General features: G+C 38.4%; 1 protein-coding gene across 2 annotated transcripts in view; it reads right to left on the bottom strand.

Moving 5' to 3' along the window:
• Window positions 1-16,367, bottom strand: part of LPIN2 (lipin 2) — a 46,640-nt gene that overhangs the window by 27,464 nt on the left and 2,809 nt on the right. The window contains exons 1-3 of one of the 2 annotated variants that reach the window (XM_080580004.1): window positions 9,832-10,189; window positions 4,013-4,213; window positions 1,402-1,497 (exon numbers count right to left, since the gene is read on the bottom strand). In XM_080580004.1, coding sequence (XP_080436130.1) covers window positions 1,402-1,497; window positions 4,013-4,213; window positions 9,832-9,918 — 384 coding nt within the window. In that variant the 5' untranslated portion in view covers window positions 9,919-10,189. Of the gene's footprint in view, window positions 1-1,401; window positions 1,498-4,012; window positions 4,214-9,831; window positions 10,190-16,367 lie in introns of those variants that run through there. The other variant, XM_080580005.1, reaches the window with a different exon arrangement.

Here is a 16,367-nt window from a genome sequence, read left to right as displayed (position 1 = left end):
CCACTTGAAAGAGCCTTTCCAAATTCACTGAAAACTCTGATGAGAGCTTTAGCATTAAACGCAGCTTCAGGAAGTTACCACAAGGAAATGTTGACCAGCAGCAGAAATGCAGAGAAGAAAGCATCTGTGAGCACTAGAAATAACTCAATCCGCTGCTTCTCACCTAACTCAATCTATAGTTTCAGCATGAACTACCAGCTTTCCAGAATACATCATGCACAGGTAAGGGACTTCTAAGTTAATATACAACTTCTGCTCAAAGTTAATATACAAAGTTAGCAGTAATCATCCTTGCTTTCTGAAAATAATCTTAGGACTGATCAGTTCCCATCAATGGCTAACAACTTGCAGCTATAAAGAACCACTTTCAGTTTTGATTTTACTCATGGTACATGTTACAACAGAACTCATGCTTGCTTTCTCTTAAGTATTATGAATTCCTGCCCCAACTTATCATTTAGGACACTAGTCTAAATGCTTGTTTTCTTCGTCAACTTTAAGTAATATTTATCTCCTTTTGAAACGAGTGCTTCCTCCATTCCCTCACAGTAAACAAGCACTGTCATAAGCTAGTAAGAGGATCAAGCGCATTTTCTTGAAAGACTGATTCCTAATAGCAACAGTGAATGCACACACTTCATCTTTTACTTTGCTGAGACAGATTTTTTTCCCCTTTCTCCTCTATTTTCATAAAACCTTTTGGATTTTTATATTTAAAATTCGTTTCCTTTTATCCTGCTGACTATCCTTCCTGATGCAGAAGCAATCAAAACCAAAGCTCTATACTGAAAAATATTGCAATTACACAGGTTCCACACCCTGAGAAAACTCGACTAAAAATGAACTATTATTCCTGTGTTTTTTTTTTCAGAAGCTCATTATCTTCCCATTGGAAAATGCCTTGGGACATTAATTACTGCTTTCTAATACAAGAAGAATTCTCAGGTTAAAGCACCTATTGCTAACTGGTGAAAGTTTCATAAATAAAATTGTGAAAAAGTATGCTAAAAATTGTAACACAAAAAATATGCCAAATTAATCAGCCTTCCTTAGTACAGAGATTTTAATGCAAGCTATAAGAACATATGACAAAACGTGATTATAAGACATGGCAATCTGTATAACTGCAGGTATAATCTGTATAACAAGAATGAACATACTAAAACAAAGTAACTTTCAAATAATGGTCTAATGGTAATAATCAACTAGTTACTTTATTATCACTGGTAACATAACTCTATGAAATACCAAGCACCTTGGTAGCACATGAAAGGGGTGTAAGACTCAGTCACAAAATCTAGCTTTCAGGAGTTACCCTATTGACAATACTATATTAAGCATTTTCAACACATTACTCTGTTAACACAGCATCGTAGTCATCATAAAGCACAAAGCTCTTACATTTTCCTCCTCAGTTTCTTGTACAAAGAAAGCTTCTCCATTGTCACCCAGTTTCATATGAAGATCAACAGCATCACCATTAATTTCTATATCGATCTGTGGAAAGAGACAATTTAACATGAATAATTCATCACAGGGGAAAGCACTGACCTTGAGTCTTGCTCATCTCTGATAATAAACTTTGTTCCATTGCATAATCATCACTCTCTTCCTCCTCTGCTTTCTGAAAGAAGTTTGTTATAATGGTCTTCATTTTGTTAACTGAAAATACATCAGGCTATTAGTAGAGATCCTATAACCTACAAGAAAAACTGAAAACATCTGATGACTAAACCTTGCTCACCTGATTTAGAGAGCTAGGAACATAAATAAGCACTGATCTAGTCTTTCTTTCCTGGAAGAATGCCGAACAACTGAGTCTATTCACATTCACATACCTAAAGCTCAAACTGAATTGGGGCCCAGTACAAACCAGTCACAAAGACGAGAAGATCAAGATGGAAAACTGGAAGCCTCCTGAAGGCAGTATTTTTTCTGAGAAGGAACCTTAACCCCATGCTTCCAACAGGACAGATTTCCCACAATTCTTTCTGCAACTCAGATACTGTTGTTTCAGATTTTCCTTCTCATGAGTTTATGGGAATATGACATAGTACCACAACTCTTCTGAAACCATAGTGCTTTTGCAAGAGGGAAAATGTTTTTAGACTCATTAAAAGGTACTTTATGACATTTATCAAGCTCAGTTTCAAATAACTCCTGCTGTGTGTGTATCTCACTTGCTCTACAGACATTAGGCATTTAAAGTACAGCTGTATCACCTCTCTTATACCTTGCTGGAAAAGCGTTCATGATGTAATTTGTTGCAGAACTGTTAAGGAAAAAAATAAAATCAGTTTTTTTCAGCAGTGTGCTCATTAAGAAAACACTAGCAAGTGGGAACTCAAAACAAAAAGAGAAACAGAAGAACTGCTGATAGCCTGTGTTATGATAAATGCAAAACCTTAACGCGTGTAACTCTGAGTATGACCATACCATTAACAAAAAACTGCCCAAAACATAATTGCTCTTTTAGCAGCACTTCTTTCTCCTTTGACAACAAAAATATAAGGATAAGGGTAGTTTCCTGCAGTGACATTTCACTTCTTAGAACAGCTGTATATAGTCCTGAAGTTTTATGATCTGTTTAAATCAATCCACTCTTCAGTAACACACCCACAGGCAATGTTGTCATACACAGTACTCCCTACTGGGAGTACTTATCATTCTTCCAAGGATGTAAACTCCCCCCCCACGATAGATTCATTTTAAATCAAATTAACAACCCAATCCAGATCACTCCCTAAGTACATGATTACTAAAGCCTAGGCAAGGGGATGGCAGCACCACAGTCTCAGACCGGCCAGACAGGGAATCGTACTGGGTACAACTCTTTTTAATAAGCCCACCAATGAACAAAGTTTAACCCCCAATTTTCATTTGCTTGTAGATACTAACAATTGCATTTTCTACTGCATATCAGCATTAAACAAAGATAATCATAGAATGGCTTGGGCTGGAAGAGACCTCAAAAGATGAGTTAGAAAAGAAGGAAAATTACTGAAGAAAGTTAGTTCCAACAACCCTGCCATGAGCAGGGACACCTCCCACCAGACCAGGTTGCCCAAAGCCCCATCCAGCCTGGCCTTGAACAATTCTAGGGATGGGGCATCCACAGCTTCTCTGGGCAGCCTGTGCCAGTGCCTCACCACTCTCTGAGTGAAGAATTTCCTCCTAATATCTAATCTATATCTCCCCTCTTTTAGTTTAAGACCATTCCCTCTCGTCTTGTCATTGTCTGCCTGAGCAAAAAGTCACTCTCCACCTTTTTTTTTTTTTTTATAAGCCCCCTTTAAGCATAGAAAAGCTGCAATGAGGTCTCCCCAGAGTCTTCTCTTCTCCAGGCTGATCAGCTGCAACCCTCTCAGCCTTCCTTCATAGGAAAGGTGCTCCGGCCCTCTGACCATCCTCGTGGCCCTCCTCTGGACCCACTCTAACAGGCTCTCAGCCTTCTTGTGCTGGGGGCCCCAGACCTGGATGCAGGGCTCCCAAGCGGGGCCTCACAAGGGAAGAGCAGAGGGGGATAACCACCTCCCTCCACCTGCTGGCCATGCCCGTATTGATGCAACCCTGGCAGTATTTATGACAGGTCACCAACCCTTAAGATATACTCTATTTATCCCCCAGACATTCCAAAAATAGTTGCTTTCAGCATCAGGGATGCATTAAATGCATTAAGCATTTATTTCCCAGCATACTTGAATAGATAAATAAATAACCATGTAAATATTTTAAGACTGAAGTGTCTGTGCTTGTAGTATTATTCTTTATTTGGTAACTTCAAGAGCTGTCAAAACTTTTTTAAAACAGCATTTTTTCTTGCAGAATCCTTAGATTACCACAGGAAGTCCTGTTTTGCATTCCAAAATTATCACTCTGTAACAAGAAACTGCTCTATACTTAATGAAGCTGCTAACTGGATATGTGGGGGGCTGGGAAAGGAAGAAAGAGGGGAGAAAAAAGGGAATGCATTGGTATTCAAAGCTTTGTTTTGGCCCACTTTCTGACTTACCACTTTTTCTTTAGAGCGCAAGACACCAAGCTTCCCGAAGCGGACATGAAAAGGAGAGCACTGGTATGTGCCATCCTGCTGCCGGACCACAATGACATCAATGCATCCTGAAAGGGTAGCCTGATTAATGCCTTTGTACAGTTCCTTCACAGTAACCAGGACTTGTCCCGCAAGTTGTCCTACGTAGTTCATAGTCTGAGACTAAGGAAGAGAAGAAAAAAGTAATTAAATAAAGTAAAAAGAAGTTTTTTTTTAAAGTTAAGTTCTTTTAAAAATCAAAATACATATGCTATATCATTTATCAATTACTCTGCTTAATGTAACAAGCATTACAAAAATGCCTCAAAGAGTCAACAGAATTTTGAGCCAATTCTCACCAGTCTCCAGATCATTCTTAATAGTTTATGATTAACTTGAGCATACGATTATTTAGTATTTTAAGGTAAATCTTGATTTACGTCATTTTAAAACCTGAAAGGCCTACATTCAAATGATGCTTAATTACTCAGATAGGCTCAACAGAGAAATTTGTTCTCTGAAGATTGCCTATATAATACAACTGATCCTCTACTGAAAATAGAGATAACTATACGTAAGGATGCAGAAAACCTTAAGCATCAGAGTAAGTTATATAGAATCTACGACATGCAACTCTTCCTTTACAGTGCTGTATTTTAAAATTGGCTAAGTCACCTCAAATTATCAAAAGATTTACTGGGAGATGTAAGCTCCCCAGAGGAGTTTGGAAAAAACAAATGGGAAAGAAATCCATTTTTTTCTTAAATAAGGGAAGCACAACACCAGTGAATTTATTCTGTCACAAAACAAGTGCTAAAAACTCTTGCAACATAAAGTTATGGGCTTGTAAAATCTTTTTTTGAAAAGCACTGCCATTGTCTTGTCCTGAGCGCTCCTCTCATCTACAAGAACTAGAGGACAACCTACCAGGTAACAATCATTATTTCCACAGAAATTATATCCAAAGAGTAAAAACTAAATACATTTTCATATGCAAAAGCAAGTCCTAACCAAGTTTACGCAGTCATGCAACAACTTATTTTAAGTGTAAAGATCTATCTTAGTAACTACAGAGGTTTCACCAAGTTTCAGTCAAGAGAAAACAAGTCTCTTACAGTTTTTGCAGTTGTTTACACTCCTGACATCAGGAAACTGAAAAGAACAATTTTAGTGTAGGTTAAGAAACCCTTGCTAAATAAGAGTGAGGGAGCTTAGGACAGAATAAAAGGAAAAGAAGATGAACGTTAAGGTTATGCTCTAGTCAAACTGGAAAGAAATGAGAAATGCAAAGATAAACAAAGAACACATACAATCACTTATCAGCTATTGTAATCCATTAAAATACTTAAGCAACCTTCTGAGTGATTAAGTCTTTCAGACTAAGAACACAACATGAGCTATGAAGCAAAGTCCAAAGAACATCTCAGCTTTAATAGAAAGAGGAAGAAAAAGGTGTTCTAATGAAGAACTGAGTGCAACCTTTCCTCATTCTGCCCTCTCCTGTCTCCCACCCAAAAGATTGCTACAAACCCATTTCAAGTACATCCAAGAGAATGCACAACTCTGAAGTTGAAGACACTGTTGGGAGAACAAAGAGCCACTGCAAACAAGCAAAGCACACAAACACAACCTATAAATGGGCTTAAACTATAAAAATCTATTTGGGGATAATATTTGTTCAAAGAGATCCAAAAATAATTTGTCTATTTGCTTATCTGTTTTTATTAGCCTCCAAACAGGGTTTCAAATTCTATTCAAGATGACGTTTCAGATTTTCCTTAATGCCTCTAACCAAAACTCTATTACACTACAATAGTTTTTCCTCCTGATGCTGCTTTCCTTGGCTGGGTAATTCATCAAGTACTTCCATTCTGAGCCTTCAATGCCTGCTTTAGAGTCACACAGGGTGCACTGCATTCATTCAAAAGGAACTGATTCTGTAGGCATCTAACAGGACCAATATAACTTTAAACGTGCATGAAATCTCAGACTACTTTCCGTAGTTAAGTATTTTTCCCCTTTCTGGGCTTTTCAAGTCCAACATATGTACGCTAGCTAATCAGATTTAGATTTAAAATTACAAAACAAACACCATTCCTCTCCAGAAAACTTGGAAGGATAGCAAAGCTAACCAGCAAAGATAGAGGCTTGACAATCTAGATTGAAAATTTGGCATTAGCCACAGGATTACCACGCTAGGTAACATGCTAGAGAATTTTCTCCCATAGCTTTTGCACAACGTGGCTGACAAAGATGAGAAGAGACTGTCATTGAGCAACTAATGAAATTAGCAGAACGGCCTCCTTATTAACATTAGCAATTAATAAAAATCAGTTTCACCTCCAATTAGTTTCACGTGCAACTGTAAAATTGATTGCTAACAAAATAGCAGCTCACTTGCAAGACTGGGAGGCCGTGCTTCAACCCTTCCTCACCAGCCCCTCTCGGTGAGCTGCCTGCAGCTTGCAAGCACACCCAGTTTTCGTCTGGGTGCTTCAGTCAGGAAGTTTGATCAGCTCACAAGAACGTGACAAACACCAGGCAGACACCAGAGCGCTACAAGAAAAGGCTGCAGCAGGGAACTGAACATCTTCCTTTTGACAGGGGATATATTTGCTGCATCCCATGGAGCTGCAACCCAAAAAAGAAAGGCTGCAATATTTTTATTTTTTATTCTGTAAGCAATTAATCCTGCCCTATGCTGACAGTCAATCCTTACTTAAGCTACAGGGGAAATTCTCTGACAGATGTTGTCATTCACATCTAGACTTTGGCCACTTCCAAGGGGACTCTGGTACTGCTTACACAGAAAAGTGATTTCATGATGCCAAGATGACTGAATTTGTCAGATGTTTGACACGATCAGGAATAGCCATCCTTTACAGAGCATCCACTCTATAGATTTCATTTCAACGAACAGGACCTGAGAAGTAGGCCTAAGTGAGGAATTCTCTATTATTTACGTACTGGCTATTTAAAAGCTCAGAATTTCCAGCTGTTAAGAATTGAGCTGAGATGGTAGATATTCTAGTTGTCCTCACAGACATGTAACCGATCTTGCCTAACCACAGAAAACCACCCCTAAAACCCCTAAGACTAAAACCATGCACCTAGTGCACACATGCTTACTTTCCTGCAGGGAAGGTTACCTCTTCTACACATCTCACTTATAGCTCTGTAGCTGACAGCACGACTTTTTGGATTGTACAAACAGAATAACCCCTCGTGTATGGAAAAAAAAATGAACTTTTGAACCTAATGAGTATCAAAAATGTTTACAAAGAAGCTTTTTATGGTCCAAGTCTTAACCATAGAAAGGGTCAGACTGGAAGGGACCTAAAGACCACCCAGAAAAAGAGTCCAGATATGTGCTGCATACCTCAGAAGCAGTGGCACTTTGGTAGCTTTGGGATAGAAGTCATCCAAGAGATACCCAGAGAGACACTTTTTGTAAAATAAGGATTACAAAGCACCTTCCAGGGATAAGCCACTTGCTACCCCTACAGTAACAACTTCCTCACCACAGAGCACTTATTATTGAAAGACATCAGCTGCAAAAGCAGAGCCATGAAGGAAAAAAAACACCACACATCTGTATCAGAACTTAAAAGATTAATCTACCTTTATTGTTACATATGTTTAAAAGGAAAAAAGGCAAGAAGAAAAGACGATCATAATTTACAAGTTCAGCTTTTAACATAACAGTTCACCCTGCAAGATAAACGTTATTTAAGAAGGTTCAAACTAAAGCAAACAATAGATTGATTAGAAACAGTGTGACCACATACCTGAGAAACATGAGATGTTTCATTTATCTCAAATGCCAAGCTTACCCTGGCTAGATCTTTTTTTTTCCTTAGAATTTTATTGTACATTCATGGAAAATTTGTGGTGAGCAGCACTGAATCTGACTGCAGACAGCAACAATGTAAAATGTTCCTGTGATAATTCTTGCAAATGTAATAGAAATACCTCAGATCACAGAATAGGAAGCAAGATAAAGAACTTCCTAGATAACATTCTTAGTTATGTCAAGCTTAGTAAACATTTTTCAAGTGTCATTGCCCTGAAAGCAGCATGACTCCAAGAGCAATATGCCTTCATAACCTGCTACAGCAACCTAAAAACAATTTCCAGTTCTGCAATTCAAGTCGTTTGATGGACAAGACAAGTTCAGAAAGGGCAATGCAGTAACACTTTGCAATCCTGTTTAGCTTTCGAATTTGTTTTGAGATCCAGAGCATACATATTACCTGAGGCAGCCAAATTCCTGAACTCTGCACAAAAGATGAAGTTGTTACAGCTCACTACTACTCATTCTTCTAGGATAGCAAATTAAAAAGCCTACCAACATCTAAGATCTCACAGCAGAAAATCATTTTTTTTGCGACTCTGGGGCTCCAGAGAGATTGATTTTTGAATGTTTAAGCAATACTACCTAGCTTGCATGAACTCATACAGCTGAATATAATAATATTACTAAGTGAAATGAACTGTAAGTGGAATGGAGGGAAGGATCTGAAAGACACTGTCCTAAAAAGATGCTTTTTGCAGCAAGAAGCCTTTACACAGCAATAGGCAGAAACTGAAACCGTGTCTCGGGGGGAGGGTAAGAGAAAGGAAGACACACAGAAGTAAATGCAAAGGAAAATATCTGCCTCGGAAGTTCAAGAACTAAAAATAAAATTCGCCTACCCTCTAACTAACTCTAAACTAACCCTGCATATGTTGAACTCCTCATGCTACAGGAATGAGGAATAAAATGGCTCTCAAAAATGATTAAACTGTACTACACCTCAGATTAAGAATTTAACATACGCTACGCAATAGATATCCAGATTTTAAGAACTTAAGAACCAGGAAATGGTTATGTTTGTATAACCTGAGTGGGAGAATTATATCCATGTACCATTAACATAGATGTTATTTGGGCTGCTACAAAACCAACAAGTCTTCTTGAACAACTTATGTCGTTCAGGAATACCCATATACAAACACACGATATAATCCAAAGACTGCCCACAAATGTGGGTTTCCCGTGCAGTTGGAATATTGCTTTAGCAAAGACAAACCATTTTTTGTTTGTTTGTTTGTTTTGGTGTTCTTAAAGGCGCCACCTCTCATGCAGGCACACCCGGACTGAACACTACAAACACCTGGTTCAACAGCAGAAAAAGAAGAGTGCAAGTTACTCAGAGACAGTTATCAGATTGCTCTAGAGAGACACAGCTTTAGAGGGTATGAATTTTAACTATCAGAGCAAAAAACCGGTTAGTTAAATGTAGATCTTAGCCTATAAGAGAGTAGATATTCTTATATCCCATTTATTTTGAGCTGCAGCTGGAGGATTAAAAGATAGCAATGATGTAAACAGTAAAGAAGTTGCATGTATTTCAAGAGATTAGGTAGAAAAGCAAAATAAAAATCAAGCATAGCACTGGCTTCCCCCAGTTTATCTCACCTTGCCTATGTTTGCATGCATATATATTTACGAGACAGGCGCTTTACCTAACCAGAGGAAAAACTTTGAGACCATACAAAACAACCACTGTAGCACAAGGTCTACTTGGCAAAAACAAGCAAACAACCAGAACAAACCCCACTTTCCTCCTAAAAGTAAGATTTTAATTGTGGTTTTGGATTGTTCCTAGTACTACACAGAGCACTTATGGAACAAAAGTGGGGAAACCAAGCAAATCTGCCGACCACCTTAAGTCTTCCACACAGAAAGATATAAGCAGGTGATTTTGTAGCTAATTATGCTATAGGAACCCATAATTAGCAATAAATGTCAAACTCACCAAGATTCCAGAAGGAACCCTTCCATGGGCAGCAGCAACATTTCTATTGAAGTTATCTTCAAAATCATACTTTTCTGAGAAATTCATCTCAGAAAACAGCAAACTAACTTTCCAAAGTACAAGTAAACACAAAGTTCACAGCCATAGCAGAACGTTGGATCAGCATTTCTTCTCCTTCCATAGAGGGGTAGAAGAGCTATGCGAAACTTTTGGTCTCTTTGAGGAAAACGTTCAGTGTACTTTCCCACGCAAGACCAAGATTAAAAAGGAAGCACTTCTTTAAGAAACCTCACATAGAAACTCCCTCACCAATAGGCTTTGCTTGAAATGTCGCAGCCCCCTTGCACTCTTTGAGATAAGCACTAACACGGACAGACTTTGCCATATGTTTGCTCTGATAGGTACTGATCTTGCGTTACGTTGCGTCACATGACTGTAGCTGAAGCTCCCATGAAAAGAAACAGGGATTTGGTTAATGATTCTTAAGCAAAGTCTGCATTGGCTCACTTGGAGACTTTTTGCCCACTGTTATGACTTTACCACCTGTGGCAGCATTCCAAGTTCGAGCCCAGGCTGCCGCACACGGTGTTCAAGAACACCAGTTGCCCCTCCAAGGGCGTGTTCCCCAACTGATGGCTTCACCGGGCTGCCTATTCAAGGTTATCGGACAAATATGATGACAGCTGGTATTTGTGGAACGTTTTCTCCCTTTTTGAAATAGCATTGTAATAGTAAATAGACAACTGACCTGGTATCAAGCTTATACCAAACCATACCAAAAAAAAGGTACGTCAAAATAAACATTATTTCCTCCTGTGGAAACATTCCTACTTTATTGAAACAGAATTGTTAAAGCAGTATAACTTGCATGTGTGGACAACACATACAAGCTTGCTGTATACTCCATGACTAAGAAAAAGATTTTTTGTTCTGATAATGTTTTGTTCTGAGGAATTTTGAATTTTGTGACATTTCTTCTCTAAATCATATCCTGGCTAAGTGAGGAAGTGGAGAAGGACAAGGAAACAATTCTATCCCTGTGATCTGGGGATGGGAGACACGTTCCTGGGGACCATTAATGTTTTTCTCCCACCCCTCAACCCCCATGTTGTTAATCTGTGCCTGCTACAGAAAAATGTGTAGGACTACTTGAATTGCAAGCTCAAAGACCATCTCAGATTCTACTACCAACTTCACTCTCTCCTCCTCCATGTTTTTTAAATTGATGTGTTAAACTCTGATGCAGGGACAACGAATAACTATACTGGATGCAACCAAATCACTCCCGCATTTCTCAAAGAATTCAGGAACTACACCCAAGGCCAAAATTATCAGACTTGATGACATACTCGTGCATTGAGTGGTAGGATTGCTACAACTGCAGTAAGGTTGCAATAAGCTGCTCCCATCTCTGGGTCCTTTTCTATATACTGAATAAACTCACATTTAATGGGACTTCACAAGATAGATTACTGGTTTTGTTAGCAGATCTGACGAGGGTTTTCAAAGGATATTAGGAATTACTAGGATACACTCAATTTTCATCTGCTTGTTCATCACTCCTTTATCACGTGTGTTCCATTTAAATACATTAAGAAACAAGTTTATGAGCAGAACAAAAGCCAGCTTTCTAAAACAGTGCTTCTCTTCAAGCACTTTTGACTTTGGACACACAACAATCAAAGCTATTTTGTTATATCTGTTTTATTTTAGAACTGTTCAGTATTTCAGATTAGCATTAATTTTCTTCAAAGCTTTTAGAAGTGATTTAGAAAACAGCTTTTCCAGAATGCAGATCACGCTGCAGTCACTGCTTTATTTTTTTAAATGCAGGTAGCGAGGCAAGGCTTAGGTAATAAGCTCTGCGTGTTTAGGAAGCCTCTCTGTCTTTTATTTCACAATATTAATAAGTTAAATTAGATGTAATTCCCTCTGAGTAAGTTTGTTTTTAACTACAATGTTATTTACTTACAATTCATACAAGAAAATTAGCTTCAGTTTTGAAAAGCAAATAGACAAAATTTGGAAAGCATTAGAAGCAATATTTGTCAGCTTAAACCAGCTCTTTGCTATGGGGTAGATTTTGTTGTGGTTCAGCCTCAGAAAGCACATACGAGTTTTTTAATTAGACTCACGCCAGTGAATATTGCTGACAAAGATCAGTCAGCACACTGTATTTGTTTTCTTCCCTGCTCTTTGTGGATCTCCACATCTTACCCCATTGCTCATTCGTGCTTCCTGATGGAAATACAATTCCATTTTTAAATGGTACTTTTTTTGTAGTAACCGTCATAATACATTTGGCTCTATTAATTTAGTTTTAAAGCATCCCAGAGATGCAGGCTTATTTTTTTTCAACTATGGAATGGAAAACTAAGTCCAGGAGATTAAGAATTAAAACCACAGATTTTATTTTTTTTAAAGTTAAAACTTTACTGTGCAGTTTCCCAATGTTATTATTTACCTCAAAGAGGTATATTCAAAACATTTCTTCCACCTGCTATATTGACATATCCCAGGTGATCATTGCAAAACAAACAAACAAGAAGTCTGATTGGCACTGAAAATTACATCTCAGTGATTTGATTGCACTGAACAGGAACTGTAGAAGCAGCAAGGCCAGAACACAGCTCTAGGACTTTTCCCCAGCTCTCCTCAGTACATGTTGTTCTAAGGTCTTGAGAGAAGGAAGCAAGCAGAAATCCTGCTGGCAGGAGCTTCTACGAGAACACAATCACAAGTCACTCAGGGATCTGGGTAAATTTGCTGAGACAAGCAATTGAGACAAATGTATCCTTCTCTAAGGAATCATTATACATACAGCAAGTACGGGACAACCTGTCTTTGTCCATGTTCCCTGTCTCCATCCTGCCCCCAAATCCTTTTACTTACCATTAGCCAAGTCTTAAGCACCACAGCTCTTAGCCTCACACCTCATCCTGACATGGGAAAAGGTCCTTTCTCCCTAAGGCCCAACTCTGAATCCTGAATTCCAACCCACTTTATTTTCATGCACTGGTAATGCTTTGGCTATAGGGTGCAAACAAAGTGGAAGAGATCCCAATTCTCTTGTAGATATTACGAAAATCAGACTGTGACTGAGAATGCTTTGCTGCGCCTGAGACCGCGACTGCGGCCCTGCACTGAAGCATTTGCTTACCAAACCTGGATATTAAGCTCTGCTCATTCCTGCTTGAGGTAAACTACATTCAGTGCAGCATCGTTGTTACTTTTAACTGCAAAAAGTCTATCCGTTCTCATTATGGACTTTTAAACCTAATATAAAAACTAATAACTGTGCCAAATGAAAATATATTTACACATGAATTACAGAAGACATACTGAACAAAGACCATCTGCCTTCAATCCCTTCTAAAAAAGATGTTTTTTCCCAGAGAAAACAACTAGAGATTTTCCTCTACTAGAGGGGAAAAATTTACTAGAATTGAAACTAGATAAGAAATAAAATACCTGCTACAGTTTTCCATAATAAAGGCTAAACATGCCTAGCATATAGTGAGAATGATATTTTTTCACTTTGGTGAATTTTGTTGTGAATAAAAATCAAGTTCTGCTCAAAAATGCCAGAAAAATAAAAGGCAACATTACCTGATTTGCCTAAAATTTCCAGCTGTCCAAAATATAAGTATTAAAATAATGAAAAAAACACTTATCACAAGTAATAATAGGATGGTACAAGAATCCAAGGAGTTAACAGATTGTAGAGAAACACCAGTGATACAAAAGCAACAAGCAATGCACTGTCCCCTAAAGCAGTGATTAAAAATGAATAAAATCAAATGTCTAGTTTTCCATCTGGAATGCAAGATAGCAAACTCTGTTTCCGCAGGATCTCCTGGCAGTTAGACATTCAAAGGAGATGATTCGTCAGTGCAGCTTCAGTATTTTTTTGATTTCAGGAAAAAAAAAGTATCAAGAAAGAAAATCCACTTTGCATAGGCATGTCCCTTTTGTAATGTGTCACCACTTATATCTGAATGACTTGCTATGAATCATCTGATTCCAGTATTATGGCATCCTTCCTTCATTAACTTGAGCCCTGTCTTCAATTTTCTTAATTTTTTTTTTCTGTTTACAAAGGAACTTCAGAGGAAGAAGAAAGAATACTTCAAGAGCTCTTAAAGCACGTTTTATTGATGAAATGATCAGTTCAACCAAAAACTTGTTACATTGACAAACCAAATGATGTATGTGAAGACATTAGCTTCTTTCAAGGTACTGAAAAGAAACAGCTGGCTAGTGCAGACAGCACCCTTGCAAAATCTGCATGGGCATATCGCACCCAAGCGTCTGCCCCGCTTGGCAGACAATCTATTTCCAGCAGCACAGACTGTTCCACCGCTGCATCACCCTTGGTCGCACTTATCTCTAGATACACGCCACAGTAACCAAAATGTCTGAATCTCATTTTGCATGACACGAGAGAAGCAGCCAGATGAAGCTTTTCCTGAATGTTTCTAGAAAGCATTAAGTATTTCCCCTACAAGCAACCCATTACCTGTCTATTTTTTCCACTGCCCAAGAAGTCTCTCCATACACTGATCTGCCTCAGGTGTATTTACACTTTCCTCCAACCTTCCCTATCTCAAAATCAAAGCATGTGTATTTAAGCAAGAAAAGCATCCTATCTATTAACAGTAAATTATTTAGTTACCTTTAGGATGGATACATGAGTATAAGATCTGAGACTAGCACATATTTTTAGGTTGACAGGGACAAACAGAAATGTACTTATTCTGAGAAACAAATACCTGAAATACCCAAGAAGTTCAAAACATAGTATATATAAGCAAACAAGAAACCTCTTTTACTTGCTAAACTCTCCATAGCCTTGCTTGAGTTGATGCACTCATATCAAAATAGCAAGGCATCTATACATTGAATTTGCACATAAGACTTTGCTATTTTATTAGAAAAAGAGGTAAAAATGCTGAATTCCCACCCAAAGGTATGCACAGCATTAGATGTTGGGAAGGGGAAAATTTGATATAGCTGAGCAAAGCAGCATATGCTTACTCATTCACCAAACACAATCTACCAACATTATTAAGTTTTAATGAACAGAGATCACACATCGGTCTGGAGGATACTTCTCTTCACCCTTAGCTTATAACAGCAAGCCTGTACCATATATACGAGACATGACAAACCTGCAAAGCAGCCCTACAGATTCCTTGTTGCTGTTAACATACACACTTCATTTGAGGAATAAAAGTCTTTAAGACTAAGAATTTATTTTAAAAAAATCACTATTTTAGTTCACAGAACACACTAAATTCTATAGTTAAGCAAGTGAGAATTTCTTCCATCTGTAATGTAATCTCAGCTACAACTTATTATTCAAAGCTCTTCTTTGCAAGAACTTTGCAAAGAGTCCTCTACGTGTATCCTTTAAAAGGCCTGTCATAACCATCAAGCCAAAAAACCTGTATTTCCTGAGGAGACAGTTACGCAGCTGAAAAGACTAGTACGTCTAAAGACATGGCCTACGACTGGTTTAGCACGTGTTCACTTCAGCCACAGTGACCAACACAGAAATGCCACATGGTACACTGGAGACTTTTCTATTATTAATGTATTTGGATTTCTGGTATTGAACTTCAGTCCATCTCTTTATCCAAAATGCTAATTGCTCAGTTAAAATTCTTATCTGTTCAGTCGATCAAGACTGCAGTGATGAGATCTCCCTTAGTTTTGGGAAAAGCACTGAATGACTCGGGACAACTTGTGGTTGCATGTTGTCAAGTGACATTACTGCAAAGCTGAAAGACACTGATAACAACAAAATACTTTACAAGGGCAAGCTAGCATCCTTTAATTTGAAATTCCCTTGAAACATAGACACAAGAAAACATTAAATTCTTATTAAAAGAAGAAACGTTAATCCCCCAAAAGCATGGATAAGCTCTGTCCTCCAGTGTCTTTATATTCAGACCTGACTTGGCACGACAGCTGTGTATCAAACCAGCCTGGCAACACCAACAGAAACACAAGCCCTGAAGTTACGATATACCTGAATGCTTGTGACAAAGGAGAGAGGGCAGCTAGGCAGAGTAAAAGCTCATTTTAAAGCAAAATATTCTTTGCAGCAGCAGCATTTTTCTATGCTTGAAGTAAGTTATTTTATTTACAATTCTTTAAACTCTGCTTACCTACAGAGGTATTTACAGAAATGACACTTTTGTGTTACTGTAGAGCTTTAAAATGTACGTTCAGTGACTTGTTAGAGTAGTTCAGTTGGAAGGGACCTTCAGCGATCATAGGGCGGCTTGGGTTGGACAGGGCCTTAAAGATCACCCAGTTCCAGCCCCCTGCCATGGGCAGGGATGCCACCCCCTAGATCAGGTTCATCCAACCCTGCCTTGAACACCTCCAGGGATGGGGGCGATCAGCCAGTCCAACTGCCTGACCTCTCATGGCCAACCAAAAGTTAAAAAGCATATTGCTGAAAGCATTCTCCAAATGCCTCTTGAACACTGACATGCATGTGGCATCAACCACCTCGCTAGGAAGCC

This window comes from Anser brachyrhynchus (assembly GCF_964034855.1).
Source record: "Anser brachyrhynchus genome assembly, chromosome: 2".
Classification (NCBI taxonomy): Eukaryota; Metazoa; Chordata; class Aves; order Anseriformes; family Anatidae; genus Anser; species Anser brachyrhynchus.
This window is presented reverse-complemented; position numbering and strand designations above follow the sequence as displayed.